The 22,791-nt window shown below is 41.0% G+C and overlaps 1 protein-coding gene across 5 annotated transcripts in view; it reads left to right on the forward strand.

Moving 5' to 3' along the window:
• Positions 1–268: 268 nt before the first annotated feature.
• The window catches only part of LOC115345628 (SV2 related protein), a 30,304-nt gene continuing 7,781 nt past the window's right edge, over positions 269–22,791 (forward strand). Inside the window, exons 1-14 of one of the 5 annotated variants that reach the window (XM_030024741.2) lie at positions 269–496; positions 1,167–1,298; positions 3,629–3,750; positions 8,623–8,783; positions 10,385–10,470; positions 11,561–11,659; positions 13,729–13,800; positions 14,019–14,143; positions 16,848–16,911; positions 18,164–18,289; positions 19,345–19,473; positions 20,844–20,917; positions 21,233–21,309; positions 22,419–22,526. In XM_030024741.2, the coding sequence (XP_029880601.1) occupies positions 10,393–10,470; positions 11,561–11,659; positions 13,729–13,800; positions 14,019–14,143; positions 16,848–16,911; positions 18,164–18,289; positions 19,345–19,473; positions 20,844–20,917; positions 21,233–21,309; positions 22,419–22,526 (952 nt within the window). In that variant the 5' untranslated portion in view covers positions 269–496; positions 1,167–1,298; positions 3,629–3,750; positions 8,623–8,783; positions 10,385–10,392. Of the gene's footprint in view, positions 497–1,150; positions 1,299–1,814; positions 2,135–3,628; positions 3,751–3,810; positions 4,474–8,622; positions 8,784–10,384; positions 10,471–11,560; positions 11,660–13,728; positions 13,801–14,018; positions 14,144–16,847; positions 16,912–18,163; positions 18,290–19,344; positions 19,474–20,843; positions 20,918–21,232; positions 21,310–22,418; positions 22,527–22,791 lie in introns of those variants that run through there. The other 4 variants (XM_030024742.1, XM_030024743.2, XM_030024739.2 and 1 more) reach the window with 4 other exon arrangements.

A 22,791-nucleotide genomic window follows, 5' to 3' on the forward strand; every position in this document is an offset into this window, starting at 1 on the left:
GGCGGGTGTAACGGAGAGCGCTTCCCGCGCTGCACATCGCCTGGCAGCGCTCCTGAGGGAACGCCGGCTTTGTGGGGGGGGGCGTGTCTCAAAGCTGTGGGGAGGAGGTGGGACACTTAAATCCCACAAGCTCAAGCGGCGCCAGGGGAGGTTTAGATTGGACATTAGGACAAATCTCTTCACCGAAGGGGTTGTCAAGCACTGGAACGGGCTGCCCAGGGAAGGGGTTGAGTCACCGTCCCTGGGGCGATTTAGAAGACGTGTAGATGTGGTGCTTGAGGACACGGTTTAGTGGTGGACTTGGCAGTGTTAGGTTAACGGTTGGACTCTATGATCTTAAAGGTCTTTTCCAACCTAAAGGGTTCTATGAATCTGTGAAAGAGTCCAAACCCCGCGGAGAGAGAACAGCTCTCATCGCCGCGTAGCACATGCCAGCCCCGAGGCTGCTCTGTACTGCCTTGACACCCCTCTCCCTCTGTACCTGAACCGGGCACTGGTATTTGAGGGCCCCGCTCTGTTTGCTCTCCACCTAGTGCTGTTAGGTTTTGTTTTTAACTAATTGTCGTGGTTTAACCCCAGCCAGCAACTAAGCACCACGCAGCCGCCCACTCACTCCCCCCCCCACCCAGTGGGATGGGGGAGAAAATCGGGAAAAAGAAGCAAAACCCACGGGTTGAGATAAGAACAGTTTAATAGAACAGAAAAGAAGAAACGGATAATGATAATGATAACACCAACAAAATGACAACAGCAATAATGAAAGGATTGGAATGTACAAATGATGCGCAGTGCAACCGCTCACCACCCGCCGACCGGCACCCAGCCAGTCCCCCGAGCGGCGATTCCCCGCCCCCACTTCCCAGTTCCTATACTAGATGGGACGTCATATGGTATGGAATACCCTGTTGGCCAGTTTGGGTCAGGTGCCCTGGCTGTGTCCTGTGCCAACTTCTTGTGCCCCTCCAGCTTTCTCGCTGGCTGGGCATGAGAAGCTGAAAAATCCTTGACATTAGTCTAAACACTACTAGCAGCAACTGAAAACATCAGTGTTATCAACATTCTTCTCATACTGAACTCAAAACATAGCACCGTACCAGCTACTAGGAAGACAGTTAACTCTATCCCAGCTGAAACTAGGACACTAATGCATTTTGGGGATTGTTTAGAGAAAGGAGTATTTCACGCCAGTGCCAGGAAAGGAAGGATCCAGCAGCGCTTGCAGGCAGAATGACTGACACTTGCACGGTTTGAGAGCACCTCGAGATGGCAGCTGCTGATCGCGTCTGTGGGCCTGGCAGGTAACAGGCTCCCGCTTCACACCTCCCCACACCGATTCTAACAACCTTTGTTAGCGAAGTGACTGTTTGTCCTGGTTTCGGCTGGGATAGAGTTAATTGTCTTCCTAGTAGCTGGTACAGTGTTATATTTTCGAGTTCAGTATGAGAAGAATGTTGATAACACACTGATATTTTCAGTGGTTGCTAAGTAGTGTTTAGACCAAGTCAAGGATTTTTCAGCTTCTTATGCCCAGCCAGCAAGAAGGCTGGAGGGGCACAAGAAGTTGGGAGGGGACACAGCCAGGACCCAAAGTGGCCAACGAGGTATTCCATGCCATGTGATGTCATGCCCAGTATATAAACTGGGGGGAGTGGGGCTGAGGGGGGGGATTGCTTGGGAACTAACTGGGCGTTGGTCAGCAAGTGGTGACCAATTGCATTGTGCATCACTTGTTTTGTGTATTCCAATCCTTTTATTAGTATTATCATTTTATTATTGTTATTATCATTATTAGTTTCTTCCTTTCTGTTCTATTAAACTGTTCTTATCTCAACCTTTGAGTTTTACCTTTGTCCTTTTGATTCTCTCCCCCTGGGTGGGGGGGAAGCGAGTGAGCGGCTACGTGGTGCTTCGTTGCTACCTGGGGTTAAACCACAACACTGGTACACCCTGTGTGTCTTTCTGGACGAGTCCTTGTTCACCTGACATTGCTCCACGTGTGCCAGAAGGTTGTTTATAAGAGGAGAGCAGTCTGGAGAGTAGGAAAGTAGATAGCAAGAGGCTGAGAGAAACAGGGGAGTGACAGGCAGAAGAGCAGAAGGATGTGAAGAAATAAAGTCGTCCTGACAGCTGCAGTGTAACTGTGCAAAGTACCATTCTTGTGGCTGTCTCATACACATTAAATACGTGAGACAAAGGAACCAGTGTGCTCAGAGGACCCAATCTCACACCCTTAACTTACTGGAAAATTGGACCTTATTTAGTAAAAAAGTAATATAGCTGCTGTATTCTAAAAAGAAAGTTGTTGCTTATGCAATGAACATATGCAATGAACTCTGCTTGAAAAATGCCATTTTCTAGCTAGTTTGGGGGAGAAGCAACCCAGAGTGTCTGTGAACTTGTGTTTTGTGGATAAGGTCTGCCAAGACCGCCCTGATAAAAGCCCGCAATGACTGCTTTCCTCTGGAAGTTTCAGTTCAATAACTCCTCCCGTTGTACTGACTTTATCTATAGTATTTTACCCAGTGAAAAAGAACAGCCTTCTCGGATCATATAAAGCATTGAACTATGGTTTCTTTAACCCACATTTTCTGAAGAGGAAACATAAATCTTGCAAACCAGGAAGGTGTTGGTAGACCAGTTTTATCTACTGAGGCCTTTCATTTTTTAATTGCGATGGGCCAGGCTGCCTTTCATTCCAAATAAACTGCTCAGCTCCTTTGTGGTAACAAACAGCTGGAACAATGCCATTCTTCAGTTGGAACGCGTCACCACCCAATTCAAAGACAAGTAAAAGGGTGCACGACTAAAGAGTTGTGTTGTGTATGGAAATCTGTGTGTCTGTGAAGGATAAGCAGAAAATGGCAAGAGAGGTGGCAGAGAACGGAGAGCAGAGCGGGATAGTAAATACATCCTGAACACGTTCTCAAAACTTGTTCTTTGAAAAAGCCTTTTTTTAAAATGTTTTTGAGAATATATTAGAGAACACACGTGCATTTCATGCAATTAAAATTGCGTTTTATCACGCTTCTAGGGTAGTATTTAGTTGCCTAAGCACAGACAACCTGACCCATGTGGTGCCTGAGATGTCCACTTGGTCCTGTGTGATCGACCATCCAGTCCTGTGCAAAATCCGCAGCTGGAGGCTGCAGGAGATACGCAGTTACCTAAAATGGAGCCAATGTCTATGTGTAGGCATCTGGTTTCCGCTCCTCGGCACAAATACTTCATTAAACAATTATTCTCACTATTTTTAGGGCAGCTGAAACCCTAGCTAGGTCAGCTGCAAGTCCTTTCTTATAAATACTAAAACCTGTTAAGATTTCCAATACTTAGTGTCCCAGACTAAATCTGGGTGATAGTTGAACAACTCCCATCCACAAACTGAAGCATGTTTGATTTGTCATAGCTAAGGCCAAGCCTCTTGCATCACCTGTTGTTCCCTGACCTGAATTTGTACAACTGAATTCTTCTTCCTCACTGTAGCACTTTTCACCTGTCTTCATTTGACATTGTCTTGTTGATGTCAGGCCATTTCTCCAATTTGTCAAACGTGTTTTAAATTCTAATCATGTCGAATGTCTCCTACTCATCTTCCTAGCATGTATTTCCTCTTTGTTTTCTCCTGCAGGCCTTTCTCTGCAAAGGATTCTTCTGTATGTGCAGGCATATGCACAAATAAACTGTCTCTTCCAATAGAAGGAGAAGACCTACAAGGGATGGATGTGTCAGGGTGACAGTATATTTTTTCAGGTAAGTAACTGGGATTTTTGACAAACTAATCTCATTCTGCGCCTGAGGAGTGCACACTTGGAAGCCCTACCAGGTCGCTACAAGAGATCACGTACAGGAACTGTCCTTGGGTTCCTGTTCACTGTAATAATGTAATTTTCTGCCAAAGTTGCATGGTTCTGCCGCTCAGCAGGCTGGTGTTGTGGTCCTCAGAAGACCCTTTGCTCTCCTCCGGGGAGCGGAGGCATCTAACCCAACTGGCCTTGGCTTTCCTTGTGGATGTCTCCATCCTCTCCGCTTCCTTTTCGCCCAGTCTGTGATATTCCCCGAGGCTGCACCCTGCCGGCGGACCGGTCATCCATCGACCACTGATCCCCGAGGGGAGGAGGACCGCCGGTGACAGGAGAGCCGAGCCCCGGTCCTGGCCAGGCTGGCAGGTAGCACCCCCAGAGCAGGGACGGGAAGGGGAGGGAGCCGCGGGCCGCGGCCGCCCCGCCGCCTCTGCCCGCCCCGCCGAGCCGAGCCGAGCCGAGCCGAGCCGAGCGAGCCGAGCCGAGCCATTCCCGTGCCGCTCGGTACGGGCTGCCGGCCGCCACCGGAGCTGTCCAGCCGCCCGCGCCTGCCTGCCCGCCCGCCCGCCCGCCCGCAGCTCCAGCCATCCCCGCCATGCGAGAGCGATGAGAGCAGCGCCTGCAGAGGCAGCCTGGCAATGGAGGATGATTTATTCCAGCTGAGACAGCTGCCGTGAGTAGCACCGATAGGGGAGCGGGGGTGCGCAGGATTTCTCCTCAACGGGCTGGAGGGATATTGTGAATCCTGGTGATTTTTAAGGGAATTATTTCTAGGAAGTGTCTTAGGCCCTGGGAAGCAGGCCATTTTCCTTGTATAGCTGCCTGGGTTCAGCATCCTGGGGGCATGCAGGGATCCATTTGTTATATAAATTCACTCAATTTTTATTTTTTGCATGAACTTGATGGTGGTAGAAATAAAGGAGGGGTGGAATAAAACTGTGGAAGTGCCAAAAGATTTTTTGAGAGGAAGCATTACTATTGCATTTGCAAGGCGGATTGCATCTGTAAATAACGTTGTGCTAGGGAAGGCATCTTCCTCGGCTTCCTCCTTCGTGCCGCGAACTGATTGCAGATCAGAACCTTTTTTGCAAAGGTGTGTTTGCAGTGAGTACCATCAATATTTGCTAACTGTATGTTTTGGAGAAGCAAACACTGCTGCACGAGGAAAATGCTGTTATTTGTGAGGAACTCTTTGCTGTTGGGATGTGGTTGCTGGATCTGTGCAAAAAGGTGATAAAAGCATTGCTGCCTTTTAACATCAGCATTTCCTTTCCTTTTCATGAATGCAAAATGTTTCCTTTAAAAACCAAGTGCATTTCTCCTAATGCTCCATTATCAGGTGCTTTGAAACATATTCCTGTTTATAAATCATTGACTCTGCAAGGCAGGGAATAAATGCTTAAAGTTGATTTTGAATATTAATGAGCTTATGTCAATGACAGAGCAAACTGTCCCATGACATTTCTAATAAGTTGGAAAAATGGACATGAACTCCAGTTATTTTCAAATACTTAGTTCAGATGCATTCAGCTGGTCAGGAGAAGAATAAGACATGATTTCATTAGGCCATTTTTCCCAATCTTTTTTTAAAAAAAAAAAAAACCAAACAAACAACAAAACACAGAAAAATGTTCTAAGGTACCTTTCAGTGTAGGTCTAATTAGACATATTTGGTGCTGTGAGATCTTGCAAACAAATGCAGCTCTCTGGGATGTCTCAGCTGTGAAGAATTTTGCAAGTATGGAACAGTAAATATCACTGTGTGTTTTTTTCTTCATTTGTGTCAATTTGTTTCATAGGTTCCTAAATCATAAACATATTTTTTTATTTCCTATGATGAGGAATGTGGCCAGATAGCTCTCTACTCAGATTGCCATTGAAGTATTTACAATTTTCAGATCAGTCGCTGCCTTTGCATAGCATCTGGAACCATCATCTCCAAAATGGTCAGTTCTGAAAATCTACTTCAACAAATACTACAAAATAAGAAACAGTAATACAGGGGGGTTGTGATCATGTACTTTAAAGTCAGGAAGGATTTTATTGGCAAGTTTATTTTTGCCTGTGGCTTACTAGGACGCTGAACAGTTACCAGCATAGTTTGTATGAATGGTTTTCAGTCATAATCCTGTGGAGGAATGGCGCTTTAGACCTCCTGAAATCTAGGGAAAAGGTGTCCATATACTTCAATGAACTTTGCATCAGGCTTTGAGGCTGCTGAAGTTATAGTAATAGTCTTCCTTTAAAAAAATACAAACATAAAAGTTTACTTCCTGTATAGTTAAACCAGGTGTTTGTAAAGCCTTTGCAAATAAGATACGAATGGTACTTTGATATTAATTGCCCTTTGTAATAAAAAAGTAATCTCACGGGCATACAAATTTCAGTGTTTGTTTGCTGAGGGTGTGTATTTTGTAGGTCATATGAGGATTATATCTTCAGTGACAATTTTAACGCGAGAGTATTAATTACTTTTGTTTGTCCTATAGGGTCAGCGAAAGAGAATTCAAACCAAGATAGTTGTATTGAGGTGCAAAAAACAACCAGATGAAGAAAATTTAGAATTGACTTTCTCAATGGAACTAAATATGAACCTCAATTCAGACGAGTTTGATTGGTTTGTTTGTCTTCTCTTATAACTGAGTGAAGGATCCTCTGCATACCCTGAATCAGAATGTGAGATAAACCCTAGTTTCACTGCAGTCAGTGTAGTTTTCTTGTTCATTTCATGAGGCTTGGGGTTTTGTTCTGTGTTCTTATGTTTAAGATCTTCAAATGTTATCTTAGAAAACAAAATTTGTGACTGTTGTTTGTCCGCCAAGACATAAAGGCCAGAGAAAAGCTTTCAGTTTCCTGCTGTAGATGAAAGCATTACTAAAGTAGTACAAGGAATATTTGCCCCGCAAAGATCTTGGAATGCCCTGTTTACCTGAAAAAATCATCCCAAAACGCCTCAACAGCCTGCAAAGCAGGCTGTCCCAAAGATGAGTGATAACCTCACAAAATGGTCACTGTACTTCTCTCTCTCTTTCTCCAGGTTACTGCCAGAATATCGTTAGTGAATATGTGCGATTCCCCAGATGGGATGTGGTTAGGGAAATAATATACGTGCCAGGACTGTGAGAAAACAAAATAATAATGTTTTGTATCCCTCTGCTTTATGTTTCTGCCACAGTGAAATCCTGAGCTGGACTGAATGGCTGGTCATGCCCAGGACTTCTCTCTTTGTAAAAAAACCCATGGGTGACTGAGATGTTCATTCCTCCATCCTCTTGTCCACCATTGGACCAAAATCCATTTACAGGAGTTTTGTAGATTGCTCATCATTTTGCCCTTATATTAAGTATTGATTGTGTCATCAGCACTTGTAAGAGAAAATAAGAGTTGAGGTCTTGCCAAATATGAAGTCTTCCAGATCACCTTTAGAAATGTCACACATGCATGTCAGTTTGCTGCAGCTGCAGTTGGCAAGGATGCTGATAGTTCAGTTTTGCTGACCCTTAAAACAAAGGATTAAACTGAAGTTCAAGAGGCTCTCTGCTAATCTTTGTTGTAAAATTAAGGTATTGGAAGTCAGAATAGATAGTAGCAAGACTAATTTAATCTATTGCAAAAAACTATTTCACTGAAGTCCAAGACATTGTCAGTTGCCAAGGTGAAAAATTTACGCTGATGTTGCAGGTAAAGTGAAGGAAGCTTGAGACATTTGTTACATTAAATATGGTAGATCTGTTCCAAAATCTTTGTTTGGTCACAGGAAACTTAATTAATGGAAAATGGACCTTGTCTATATACATGAAGCATTGCACAAAATCACTCTAACCAAAACATGAAAGTTGTGTCAATTTAGCAAAGTTCTGTTTTCAGGTCTTACTCTCTCCGTGGCCTTGCTGCAGAGATTAGATGATTATCTCTCAGCTAGTGCCAGAAATTATATAAAATGCAGACAGCTGTGAGCATGACACTCATGTGACAATCATCATCTCATATGCCAGGGTTATAACTGGCAGGCAGGTACACTCTTCAGTTTTGACTTGGGCTTAATGAAGAAAGAAGTATCATTTGATTCACTTTCTTATTCTGTCCCTCCTCATTACCTAAGAGATTCAAAAAATGCACAGATGAACCAAGTATTGGAAATCAAATAGTTTCTTAAAATACAGGTATTTAATTAATTACATAATATTAAAGACTTTAAGACAAGAGATGAAAGCAGTCATATTTATAGTCACAGAATCATCACCATAATGGAAAAAAATCAGTCAATTCACTGAATTATCATATGAATCTTACTTCACTAAGTAATGTTTAAAAATCTGACATATTTCAGGAGTTCTGCTTCTCTTAAGACACAAATCACTCTTATGAAAACAATGTGAAAAATTGAATTTAGACTCTTCCTACAAGGTCAAAACACCTGAAATTCAATGACACAGCTATGTCTAATTTGCAATAAAAGTCTAGGCACACAAAACATGGTTATCATTAAATATGTATCATTTTGTCACATTTTTATAACCTGTATGTTTTTATAACTTTATAGTTAGCATGGTAACTATATTCTTTCTACAAAAATGATAACTCTATCACATAGCAATGTACTCTGCTGTTTTTCCAAAGCCAGTAGCAACCAACAGGATAACATATCTAAAAGCAGATACAAATAAAAGTCACAGCATTCTCTGTGAATGTGAAACAGAGACAGGAGGGTGGGGGGAAACCTTGCTGCTCTTTGACCAAATAGGGCTTCAAGACTAACCAAACACAGCTTTGACCTCGAAAAGCCTCACCAAAGTATTAATCCTTGTTTCTGTATTCTTAGGGTGGTCAAGTTTCGCCGCACTGGGGAGAGTTCAAGGTCAGATGAGGATGTCATTTCAGGAGAACATGAAATTCAGATTGAGGGTGTTCGGACAGAGCTAGAGCCTATTGAGCTAGAGGATGGAGCTGCAGTGCCAAAAGAATTTGCCAACCCAACTGATGGTGAGTAGGTTTCTTATTTTCCTGTAAGGAGAAAGGTGTGGCCTCTTCATTTCAGTCATGTTGCAAGCGGGCTGAATACACTGGGTTTAGAGAAGCTAAAGATCCCCAGATAAAAGAAGGAAACAATAACACAGGCAAATTACGTTACACCTGAAAATCATGATGTAGTTACCTTGTTCTCTGAGGGATACTTTATGTGTTTGGTTTTGTATTACCAGTAATAGACCCTTTTAAGGAGTTGGGTATCCAGTTGTCACCACCTATTTCATACAGGAGGTTTAAGTTAGTTTCCTTTAGAACTGACCAGTGCTACTAAAACATCGCCAAGTTTACTGGAGCAGTTACACGTGGCTCGCCTTCAAGGCTGAGCATGAAGCCTCTGCAGTGTTCCTGTCTCCTCCTCGCCTAGAGGACAAGAGAGACAGAAGGAATGTACATCCCAGCCTCTGCTTTCTGCCTAGCAGAGAAGTGCTGACTGCCCTGAAGGCAACACCAATTTAGAAGATATGAGAAGTGTTGTTTTTGTCTCAGCACAAGGCATACTAAAATTTTGTAGGATGACTATTTTCCCAGGGACTTATTTATTAACATATTGATGCAATAGAAGCCAGAATACCATGGAGTGAGCTCAGTGAGTTTCTCAAAAGATTCAGTGCACCAGTGCGAGTCTGCAGATATATGTAGAATTTCAGTTGGCACATCGCCCAAAAAAGTGCAAGTGATGCAACAGCACAATATGCTGAGCTTCAGTGCCATCACATCAAATGCCTGAGTTAAAGTCACAAACTGGGGTCTTATGACGCCTCTGCTTCATTTTATCCGTTAGATTTTGTTTGATTTCCTTTTGGTTTGTGTTTCTGTCTTTTGCTTTGTGAGGATGTCCAACTCTTAGCTAGATAAAGCTTTTCTTTGGCAAAAGTACTTTTTAAACTGCTGGAAATGTTAAAACTTTGAGACTTTAATTGATTTAAACAACTTGAATATCAAAATTTATTTTTGTTGTGTATTTCGTTTTGCACTTGAGCAAAGGAATTTGAGGTATCGCAGCTTCTTCAGATAGAACAAAGTAATAAGGTCATGATAATATGTGGGAAACAAGAACTGTCAGCATTTTTAATGAAAATATGTTTTAAGATACATGTCTTGGACAAATTCTTGATTCAAATAATTACAGTTTGACTCTCCATGCAATAAAATATTCTCCTGCACTTTCCATCACTTGCATAGTATTGCTATGTGCTGTTGAACAGCTCATATACTTCTCACCAGAGGAAGCTGCAATTCAGTGGCTGGTGGAGTCACTCCCAGGAGTAATAGGGTAAACGTGCTGGAGTCATTGGTGCTACACGGATATACTTCTATGTGAATAAAATGTTCTAGGAATATTTAGAATTATTTTGGCTTTAGCACAATTCCTGAAGAACATAGAGATTTTCCTGAGTAGGAACTGTATAAAAGCTAAGTAGCTTTCTGTTATATATTTTAGATCTCAGTAGATTACCCAGTTAATAAGTAATTGCATTCACAGAAAATGCTGCCTCAAGGGATGGCTCTTACTAGGAAAGGAATACACTCCTGCACTAGTATTGTTTTCTTTCTAGATACTTTCATGGTGGAAGATGCGGTGGAAGCCATTGGATTTGGAAAGTTCCAGTGGAAGCTCTCTGTTATTACTGGATTAGCATGGGCAAGTAATTGTTATCAAGGTCAATTGCATGATCATCAGAGAATCTCAGTGATTTCAAATAATATAGCCATTCTCTGTCAACAAAAAGTCTCCAAACAGATAATTGTACAATAAAGAAGAAATTTTACTTGAAATTCTGGAATGACAGGTGGACTCAAACTTGTTATGTGGGGGTAATGAATAACTGGTTGATTTCTCTGTCTCTGAAGTTCTTATAAATCAGGGTTTGAAAAATCATTTTGATTCTCTACTTCAAATGCTTGTTTCAAATGGAAAAGATACTAGGCTATTCCTACAGAAGCAGATCTCAGTTTTCATGCAGTGATTTTACCATATACATCCCATTAGCTACAGTCTCTGTTTTCTGTATTAGTATTATTGTAATCTCAGTTTCAGGTGAACAGCAACCCAGTACTTCTAATTTTAACCTTGATATGAAGAACAGAAAGACAGGCTTTGTTTTCAGTTTTTCTGCTATTTCTGAAGCACTATATGTTACACCTACTGTGATGTATTTTAGGGTAATGATATCTGGAGCCTGTATTTACCAGCTATCATTTATGTACAAGGTTACAATCTGCTGTGGTTTAGATCCTAAGTCAGTAGTGGAATTTGGTCTACAGATGATCTATCAATATATTTGACACAAATCTGGAAGTAGCGTGTAAGGGAGAAAGGGAGTAAGTTATAAGGTAATAAACAGTTCTGACTGAGTCTGTGTGTAAAGGAGTTGAAAGCTCATCCCTGTAATATGCAATATGGAAGTGAACGAACCTGGATGACTGACCAGACAAGCCTCCTCGAAATCACCCACTGATAACTTTTGATTTGGTTCTTTGAATCCTCTCTCTGCCAGTGTTACTAAACATTATGACAATCAGAAATTAGTTTAAAAGTGCACCTGTTGCATTTTTCTCTACACTGTGTACATCCACTATACCTTGCAAACATAACTGTTTTGTTTCACCTACAGAGTGGGAATGGCACAGAGCAGAAACAAGGTTAATTTCAAGAAGGTATATTTCTGACTGCTATGTCAATCTAATTTTCAGGCAGTTGTTTATTTTTGTTTCTTTTTTTACCCTTCTAGATGGCAGATGCTATGGAAATGATGATTTTAAGTATCCTAGCTCCTCAGCTTCATTGTGAGTGGCGATTACCAAGCTGGCAGGTTGCATTGCTCACATCGGTAGGAAAAAATAACTGGCAGCTCCTGTATTCTGTAAGGTTTTTCCACTCATTGTTGTTCAGACGTTATGCTTTATGTCCCAAAGTTAAATCTGTTCATGGCCTTTGCAGATTGCCTTTGGCTCGGAAGAATATAGGAGTCTTTTCTGAAAGCCAGAGCTTGAAGAAATGAAACTCAGTGAGAACTGAGGAAATTTTGCAATTTTCAGGTTCAAAGTTTCATGTAATTTCCAGGAAAATATATGAATTGACTCAGACTCATCCTAAAATTCAAACCATTTGATTAACTGAAAAAAAGGATTGGTCAATTTTTACTATCTTCCTTGAAAATCTTTCTCTTTCACCACATATAAGTTTGCTTGTACATAGACAGACTGAGAACCATGAGAGAGAGCAAGCAATCGCTTTTCAAGGTGGATCATCCAGTGATCTTTGCAAGCAGAGCTCTTAAAATACCACCTCTAAGTATGGTGGTATGATGTTGGAAACATGCAGTGCCTTTAGGGATAAGGCAACTAGTTTTGGGACCCTTCTCTCAGCATATGCCACTGTTGTATGGTATGCACTTTAACTCCTACATTTCTTTTTACTTTAGCTTTTGATGCCATTTGTGTTGTTGTGTAAACTGGTCAAAATGCTCAGTAGATTTAAGTCAGTTAAGATTATTTCCTTTCCCATACCTGAATGCAGCCATCCCATCTGAAGGAGGGTCTTGTTCCTTCTTTCAGCTCAGCACAATTTTATTATTGGTGAGCAAAATCAGAAGGAGAAGGGGTCAGTGGACATCAGACAAAAGCTTTGATAAACAGAACTGCTTCTTACTCCACTTATTGCTTGAGTATGCACTTCTTTTGCAGACAAAATTCCTATGGTTTTAATGTGCTGATGGGGGAAACATGCTTGCGTTTTGCCATTACATTTACTGGGCAGGATTTCATTTCTCTCTCCACCTACAGAATAAACTATACTTTTTGGTGTCACCTCTGAAGAGGGTACAATATATTTGACACCTCAGTCTTTTTTCAGACTTTTCTAAAGTTGTAAGATCTAATTTTATCTCCATTCAAATCTGAGACAACCTGCTGAGAATGGCAATAGGAGACTGGAGGTGAGCTGGCTGAGAAGTACTGCATCAGCACGGGGCTCCTAGAACAGCTCTGTCTTGCAGACCTCAAGCAACACTGCTCAGCTTTTATTCATGAATATGTTCATTGGAACTGGAGAACTCAGCATCTTCCAGGGCTGGACTCACAATGTGTATAGTAAGAGAGTGCACGTTCCAGTGTCAGACTGGTCTGTCACTGGATGGATCTTTTAATTGCAAAGCTGACTTGTGGGGTGCCTAGTTTCTTCCCCTCTCCAACCCAGGCACTTGCTCCTGTCTTCACTTGCTTGTCCCCTCAGTAATGCTATGAAACTCTCAGTTGGGCCTTGCTGTGAAGCAAATGAAAAATTTTTTTGTGGGTTATGAAAACCCTTTAGAAAAAAAAACCCAACCCAGAAACAAGACAATGACTTCCATTTAGTGGCAAATTGTGCTCTCCAGTCATTTCTTATAATTCATTTTCTTACATTTATCAAAAGCTCAAAAATATTCAGCACTGATCTAATTCAGTAGTTAACAAATTAACAGGTAAGATAAGGGCGAGGTGATGACAAGTATCCTGGCAGAGATTCAGTTTATTTATGTTGTATTTAGATTCCCGACCTCAACAAAAGCAACGCAACTACCGAAAATGGGCCCACCACTGGAAGAAGCTGAGAGACCTTGGCTTGAACAGTCTGCTGACACTCATCCCCATTCCCAGGCAATAGCAAATTCCCTTTCAGGTCAATGGAAGGGAAGTTAGGCTAACGCTGAGTGACTTTTGAAAAATCCCACTATATGAATAATTATCTTGAATAGTCTCTACTGCAAAAGAATTATACCCAGAACACCTGGACATTTTGCTCTGTTGTTACAGCTGAAATTTTCTAGTTTCACTGTGAAGTTGTATTCTTTTTGCTGTCACACAGAAATTTTCACTTGTCTTGTTGTTAAGGGGAAGATTTTTTTCTGGTGTTTCATAGGTGGTGTTTGTGGGAATGATGTCCAGCTCCACCCTCTGGGGAAACATTTCAGACCAGTACGGAAGAAAAACAGTAAGCGTTCAGCTCCTACTAGAATAATATTTCTACAGTGTGGATGTTTCAGTGCATGATGTTCACAAATGTCATAGTCCAGATGTGTGAAGCAGAATTAAGCAGAGCCAGAATTGCCCTCCCATGAAATAAAAGAAGTTTGAAGCTCTACTTTACATTTTGTTAATTTGTGTTACAGCAGAGACTTTCTTTTCCTCATGCTTGTTTGTTAAATACAGGGCCTAAAGATCAGTGTGTTGTGGACGCTCTATTATGGGATCCTCAGTGGTTTTGCACCAGTGTATAGCTGGATCTTGGTGCTCAGGGGCCTGGTGGGCTTTGGGATTGGAGGAGTGCCTCAGTCGTAAGTAAATATTCACAAGTCCAAACTTTCTCTTTTCTATTTATTTTTTAAAAAATGCTTATGTCAAATTGAAGACATGCTTCTGTTCTGTTGTCCCAAACCCTTTTTTTTCCTAAGTATTTTGGAACTTATATATTGAACTCTGAGAAGGCTTTGAAGATGCCTAATACATCACTGAGGTGAATCAGATTTACAATGACTTCTGTGTGAACAAGCTGGGCTCCTAAATGTAATATGTTATATGCCTTAAGGCCTTTTAGGCTTCTCTCATTCCCTCAGGTAAACCCTGGTGAAAATGAGAGGCCGAAAGAGCCCACCTAGAAGTGGGTAAAACACAACAGACAGCATTTTGTAGCTGTGCCTAAACACTGCATTGCTAGATTGTATTGGCAGAGTCCATAAGGGACGACATGGTCTTGTTGGAAGATAGGTCATGACCTAAATACTAGCATTTAGAGGCAGAGCTGAGCCCTGACTCCTGATGGTAAAACTGCAGATTATTGTTCAGTTAGAGCCTGAACTTTCACGTCTGAACCTGAGGTGAAATTCCAAAATCACACGGCCTAAACCTGGAGCACTGAAGATATATTGATGGCTCAGACACATTCCTAATAAGAAGGTAGCATCAGGATATTAACGTGTCATTCCATTCACTGGAGAGGGGGGTCTCTAAATTTTCCACCTGGAATAAATAACTCTGCTCTAGGCTTTTAATTAAAAATGTAAAGGGAAGAATATAGCCATTCTTTCTCTGTGTAGTCTTTTATCCTTATTAATAATTGATATTTTGCCCCATGGAGGTGCTATTTCGGAGTAGTCAGAGTCTAACTTTGATTGATGGCTCATAGACTTCTTCACAAGGCCAGTCAATATCCTGTCTTTTCTATTGCCATTCCCAGATAAAAGATTCAGCGCTGAGATGGAACAGTATTATTAATTTTCTTTTACTGCTCTCCTGCCCACCTTTAGAAGCTGCACAAAAGCGTAAAGTGTATGTAAAATTGAAAAGTCCTTAGCCTGCTGTGTATTGACCAACAGTGAGGTGGTTTCTGCCATGCAGTTCCAACTGAGCACAACTGGAATGAGGCAGGAGAACAAGAAAGACAAAGCATCAGAGTTAATAATGCCTTGTACTGCAAATACATATTAATGATGTTCCACTGAGCCCCAGCAGAACAGCTACAGCACAGCTAGTGCCATTTTATAGAGGGGTGGATAATGTACAAAGGCTATGTGACTTAATGAGAGACAAAGAAGAGCCGGTTACAGAACTCAGAGTGAATTCCATTGCTGCTGAGTCTGTTTGTTGTTCCAACCCTAATAGTGATTCCTTTGACAGAGGAGTAAATATGTATGAAGCAGGAAAAGTAGCTCCTTTCTAATATCCTTAAGTAGGCTATGTAACTTTGGATATGAGTGGCTGAATTTCAGTGGAATGACATGGGTATCTTTTTAATTGTATATTCTGTAATGGGTATGAGAGAGAGATTTCTAAGAAAGGTGCTATTAAAAAGAAAGCATCCAGCAATAATAAATTAACTGACTATAGCAGATATCCCTCTGTCTATACTTAAGTAGGAGCTGCACCTGAGAAGCTGTGGCCTCCTCTGGGAATTTTCTGTGAGATATTATCTAACGCTGAGTATGACTATTCATTCACAGTACCAACATCCAGACTTGCAAAGATATGGAGTGTTCTCTTAAGAAAACAGTTCTGTACAGCATTAATCAGCTCCTGTTTTCTGCTGCGATATATAGGGGACTGCTCTACATTTCATTGTGTGATTTTACTTCCTTCTCCTCTTAATCGCTGATTTAATATAATATTGTGTGCAACTTTGTACTTCGATGAACTGAGTTCTGGGAAGCTACTCAGAGATCAATCCGCCATTTGTCAAGTTAGTAGGAGTTTTGTCACAAACATCAAAGAAAGCCTAAGGAGTTTAGAGGCAGAAACAGGATGAGTCAATGGAATGCAAACAGAGTAGGAGCAAAGAACAACAAGTCTTACCAGACGGTTTGAAGAAGACGAGAGAGCCTTGACTGGCTGCTGGCCCTTGTGTTCATCCTCAGGAAATACTCACAGAGAAGCTGTACCATTACTCTTTGGCACAGTCATGAAGCAAAGACTCTGCAGAGTTAGATGATTTCTTTTTGAATTCCCACAATAAAAGAATGCAAATGATTTTATACCAGTACCAGGATCAGACCTTGAAAGTATTCAGCTCTTGGAGAATTGAAACTTGGCAGAGTAGACTGATGTGAAATTCTCTGAGCCAGTTGTGAAGCCCTGAAGAAATACTTTACCCAGCAAGAGTTTGTGTTGAATGCTGATGGACCACACTGAAAATAATGGGCATAATGCCTGTCCCAGTCCAGAGCAGGGTTGAGAAAACATACACATCAAGAACTGCTACATTTAGCTAACAACTAGAGGGTTACAAAATCACACGAACAGAGCAAATTCTGTCCTCCATTGCAATGATGAACTAAAGGGGTTTTGTTCTGATGTAGAAAGGGGAGTCTGAACCAGTGTCCACAGTCTTGCTGACTCTGACGGCTAGGAAGCGTTTTGCATTACTACTATGGGCTTGGCAATTTTAATAAAAGGCAAACAAAATGTTTGAACCTCTGTCATTGTGCTAACGTAGCATTTTTCTTAATGTGCTAACATGACATTTTTCTCAATGTTCACTCTTTACAGGGTAACCTTATATGCTGAATTCCTTCCAATGAAAGCCAGAGCAAAATGCATTTTATTAATAGAGGTGAGCAGTGTAGCTATGCATACTGGTGCCTAGAGGGACAAACTCTGCTGTTGGTTACATCCATTCAATCCTACTGACAAGAAATCTCACACATAGCTGCAGTCAAATCTTGATTGTCCAAGTTAGTGTGGAGCTGAGGTTAACGTTATACACTAGTACTAGCTCAGGTCCAAAAGCAGCATGAAGCATTCATGTAATGCTCCACTCTTTTTGTTGAATATGCCTTTTTGCAAATTAACTTGCATCCAGTGCTGCGTAAGTTACTGCTGTTAGCACATGGGGGGGCATTTGGATGTCACCTAATTTCATGGTGAAATTAATCTACAACTCAGTAATGGATAGTGGAGAACTGGCTGTTCAGTAAATTCAGGGCTAAATTCAGCTCCCCATATTCAATCCAAATGTATCAAAGTCACAGAGAGCAGAATTTTGCCTTATAAATACTTTAAGGCAAAATTTGCAGCCCTTTAGTGGATGGTTGAAGGGTCAGAGAACAGTACTATTACTTGTCTGCACCAGTCAGTTTGGAAGGAGCATCCTTGTGCAATACCTCACCAAATTGAAACAGCTTCTCAATGCAAAACGAGTCTTCTAAGATATCTGCTGGCTAGTCCTACATTCAGTGGATTAAATAGAGTTCAGTAGATGAATTACTCCTTTCTGTGTCACTTTTGTTCTGCCACAGTTTGGCTGCCTCTGAGCAACCCTAGGTTAGAAATATATTCTAAGTGTTAAATAATGAGCTAAGCAGATTCATAATCTAAAGGAGAATAATCCTGCATGGGTAGGATATGCAAGAGGATGCCAGCTCCATTATTTGCTAAGAAGGTATCAATTCCTTCTTTCATCTACAGGCCAAACTCTGTGGCTTTGGTAAGGAAAACAAATACCATAAATCTCATGGTGGTAGCTGGGAATAATACTCATAGACAGATACATTAATAGCCATTTTGCTTAAGAAACACCATGTGATGAGTCTATTCCTTATGAGAAGCTACCTACAGTTAAACATGAGTGTCTAGAGAAAGGCAATGCTAGGGTTTTGGAAATGAACATTTTAGCTTCTGCAACATTTAAACAAATCCCCTTAAAATGTCTGGACTCTATTTTGATACAGTGGCACATATTTGAAATGTCTTTGGCATTTCTCTCTCCAGCTGTCCCTAGAGAGCGCATCTTGGAATGTCACAAAGAAGGAGGCCTTAACAGCACTCTTATTCTCATTTGTGACTGTTTGTTTTCCCTTTGGCAGGTCTTTTGGGCCATAGGGACTGTGTTTGAAGTCCTCCTAGCAGTGTTGGTGATGCCCACTCTTGGCTGGCGGTGGCTTCTCATTCTTTCTGCCCTCCCACTTTTGCTCTTCGCTGTCCTATGTTTTGTAGGTATTCTTTCAAAGATGAATGTATGTTCCATCAATCTAGCACTTCTCTACCTGATTCTGTGACCTGATTGAAGGAAATCGTGACAGTTTTAAGCTCTCTGTTGATGTCTTCTTTGAAACGTCTGAAATAATGACAAAAATGCTGTTGTTTCAACAGGGTGCTAGTAAAAACATTCCAGTGAGAGCTGTGTTTATGTGACTGTAATTGCTGGAGGACAATGGTGGGCTGGAATTTTGTGAAACCAAATCAGGCCTGGAAACCTCTCCAATTTAATGACTTTGTTTCAACTAAGCTCAGTGGAATCAACATTTTATTAAAAGCTGTTGCTATTTCCCTGATTGCTCTTTAGATTTTCAAATTATTTTGTCAAAATCATAACTTTTATAATTACTGTCCACTTACTTTAAAAATCCACTCAAATCAGGGGTAAAATCTGCATAGTGCAGGTCAAATTCTAAAATAAGATGTATATGAATTAAACCTGAGCTTCAGTGCACTATTAGGTAATATATTTGCCAATCATTCAGTCTTCTCAAAGATACATGTCCTTGTCAGGTTGTTTAGCAGCTCTTATTATTCCTTAGCCACTGACATTGTTTTTCAGAAATACCTCCAGTTATACAGGTGCTAACATGCTTGTTTTATAAGGAGCTTAAAAATGCAAATTTTGGAATGCCTAGAGCATCTTGTTATCTGCCCTGGATACTTTGCCTTTCCTACTGATAAGGTATAACGTAAAGAACCTGCAAAAATGCCTAACATTTCTCAAGAATAAAACCAAGGTAACAGAAGGGAAAGATTTTAGACTGGAGTTCTGACTTTATGGTGAAAGTAGGGTTTTGCAGTTTCTTAAAGCCTAATGAGGAGTTTGACATTTGGCGGAAAGATGGTTCTCTGAATTGTTAAAGATCAGTTCTGTAATCCTTTTTTGTGTGAGTAGTCTGCTGGAGTCACTGAGATTTCCCACTGTAAGCCCACAAAGAAAATCCCCAGTTTGTTTATTGCTGTGTTTCTGACATCACCGTGTGTGTGATCTGCTTTGCTCTCTTAGTGGCTGCCAGAAAGTGCCAGGTATGATGTATTATCTGGAAATCAAGAAAAAGCAATTGCCACTTTAAAGCGGATAGCAACAGAAAATGGAGCTCCAATGCCTTTGGGAAAATTAATTATTTCCAGACAGGTATGTACAGGTAACAGGCACATTAATGCTGTGGGATACAATGAAACTGTGCTACATTCATATTTAATTTTATAAGCAAATAATCAATGTTAAGTTTAATTTTAATATCTCAACCAGTAATAAAAAAATGTGAGAGATGGTCATATATGCCTCTTTCACAGTGAGGAGGAGTTAGTTTCTCATTTTTATTTACATGGAAATCCTGAAAGTGAAAAGGACCTTTAAAGTGGGCATTAATGTTATTTAACCTCACTCTGAGACCCTATTATTAAAGAAAATCGAACCTTGAGGCTACCGAAGAACTCAGATCAGAATTCCCAGATCTAAACTCATGAGACAAGATGGAATTTGACTCTTTAGCTGTACCTCATTTTTAATCTAATCCTGATTTTCTGGAGTGGGAAAGCTGCAAGCTCCTATTCAGTCCTAATGCATGGAGTAATTCAGTCTGAGCTGCATATTACTGTATGAATTGCATTGGATTGTTTTTCATTTCAGCTTTATATGGCCAACTTTTCAGCACTCCTGTCAACATATAAAGCAGCTCTGCATTTACAGAACAAAGAGCAGATTTTTATAAGAAAAGAAAGTTACAAAGTTAGCCAGCAAGGAAGGACAGCAGAGGGAGACCTGCAGATTTGAACAAGAGCAAAATTGTAAAGCTAGGCAGGAGCCTGTTGGTAATGACAGCGTCTTACTAATCAAGATGGAGGTTTGATTTTCTAAGGTCTGGATCAGTGAGGATTTGAGCTCCTGTGCATTTCACAAATGCTTGGTTCAGTCAGGGTAATTTTGATGGGCTGTGCAGGAACACTCTCCAAGTTTTGGATGGTTTTGTTTTCAGGGTGGGGCGGGAAAGTACTTTTCCCTAACCACAAGAGTATGGGCTGAGCCCTCCACTCACTCTCTAAGAACCAGGCAGCTTAAAAGGAGTCTGCTTGCAGGAGAGCTGCTTGTAGTTCCTCAGTACCTCACCCTAGATCAGTAGCCCTGAGGGGCTGCTCTAATTTATGGGAGCTGGCTGTGGGCCAGCTGTGGATCAGCAAAGTTATGCTCTACCTTTTTCCAGCTCCACCTTGTTCTGACAGATCCTCACCTTCCTTGTGGAGGAGTAGTGTGCCCTGTGCATGAACTTGTTTTGGTAACATTATGCTCCTGGAGAATTCCCCTTGGCAGAGGAATTCTTTACTTGGAACCCAGCTCCAGTGTGGCTCCTACAACCTGAAGAGCCCTCAACTGAAAGCAAACGCTCATCATGAGATAACCTGAGTACATAGTATTGTGTCTTGTATTACCCCTTGTCGCTCTGCATCTTCCAGTCCAGGACCTGTGAGTGCCCTGATCATCTGACTTCTGCTTGTTTTCAACAGGAAGACCGAGGAAAAATGAGAGACCTTTTTACGCCTCATTTTAGATGGACCACATTGTTACTCTGGTTTATATGGTAAGAGGAAATATAAATGGCTCGGTGCCAGCACAATTCTAAACGGTTTTTAATGGAGGTGTTTTACAGTATCACTAAAATACAGCAACTTCCTGCTCAAAAAATACCCCAGCCTGTATTGATTTGTAATTTATTAAACTACCCAATCACTAGCATTCTCAATCTAATTGCCCTTTCATTTTCTAAATGCTGATAGGAAATAGCTTTGAGGTAGCACTTAGTGGAAGTCCTCACACAGTGGGTTCAATTTTGATTCATGTTGTTTACTATAGGTTTGACCAGCTGAGACTTCCTCTCTCATTTTCTTCCTTGCAGGTTTTCCAATGCTTTTTCATATTATGGGTTAGTTTTATTAACTACAGAGTTCTTCCAAGCAGGAGACGTCTGCAGCAGTGAGTACTAATCCATTTTTTCTTTTTTAAATATACCCTGTTAAGTGGTGGAATATCTTTTATTAGATCACCTTCTGCTTTTAGTTTGGAAAGGACTGTGGCTGCCAGCCTGAATTTTAAGGCATCCACTTAAAGGGTTACTTATTTTAAACATTTCTAATAGACTGTTCCTCATCTCCTGCACAATGCAGAGAGGTCCTGCAGTGTCTCTGAGCCCAAAATGTAAAACAGCAAGACAACCTTCAAGGGAGACCTGTTAGAAAAAATATCTGTTCTTCTTGAGAAAAAAGTGATTGAATAAATGCAGTTTCCAGATTTGACAGGCCTAATTAGTTAGATAGAAATAACTGCTGCTTCTGTGGAGCTACCAGGTTCTCAAGATGTGAAGACCTGCTGAGAAAAAAGATAATGTTGGGAAACGATCACCCTTTTTGTTGCAGATTTTTGTGTTTAAAAAAAAAAAAAAAAAGTGCTTTGACCTCACTTGAAAAGTTTGATTCCCCAGGGGAGGCATGAATGTATTCAGAACACTTGTAATTAGTGGAAACTGATAGTTGGAAAATTATAGAAAGAGGATGGGTAGTATTGGGAGAAGACATAGATCCCGAGCTTGTACAACAGTGTATTAGCTATTTGAGAGGTCGAACTCTGGTTAGCCTCCACAAAGGAGCATGCATCCTTTAAAAATACGTGTTTTTACAAAGGCATGGTATTATTCAGTCTTCTCAAAGTATAGATGAAGTGTTAGTATCCCAATTTATGTAGGGAGAAACTGAATTATTGATGTTAATCCTGTTCACTGTCATGAGCCCTGGACTGAAAAATAACTAAGCCTGTACACCTGATAGGGAAGTGTAAGTTTTCATTCTGATAGTGATGGTTGCCGAAGTAAGACATCCTGCCACAAATAAGATTATAAACTGTTCAGTTTCAGCTGTATCTTCCAGGTAGAACATACCTGCTGTGTGGCAGGGTCTTTTCAGTACATCCCTTCTATCAGTTTCAGCAGTAAGAGTGATAAAGACATTGCAGGAGTAAAGGAAGGTAAGCAGAGAAGAGATTACTTAAAATATATTAAATACTTGGGTTTTTTCTTTTTCCTCCCACAGTATCCAGTAGAAGAAAAGAAGTTAAAGCAAAGTGCAGCCTGACCTGTGAGTATCTGACAGAGGAAGACTACACTGACCTGCTCTGGACAACCCTGTCAGAATTCCCTGGTAAGTGGCAATAAGAAGCAACAGTTCTTCAGGGCCAATGGCTCAGTGTGATTGGAATGGGCTCTGGTATAAGCAATGAAATGGGCTTTTCCGTCTGGCCTAATGCCAATGTATTTCCTGCAGCTCTGGACCTCCTTGCTTGGAATACTTGATATATGCAGTACACACAGTAGCTGTAGCTCTCTTCACTGCCCGTGTGATCACTACAGATAAAATCACTAGTAATTGCTTTGTGAAGCTATAATGGCCCAAGCAACATATTAGG

Source organism: Aquila chrysaetos, chromosome 9, assembly GCF_900496995.4.
Source record: "Aquila chrysaetos chrysaetos chromosome 9, bAquChr1.4, whole genome shotgun sequence".
Lineage (NCBI taxonomy): Eukaryota > Metazoa > Chordata > Aves > Accipitriformes > Accipitridae > Aquila > Aquila chrysaetos.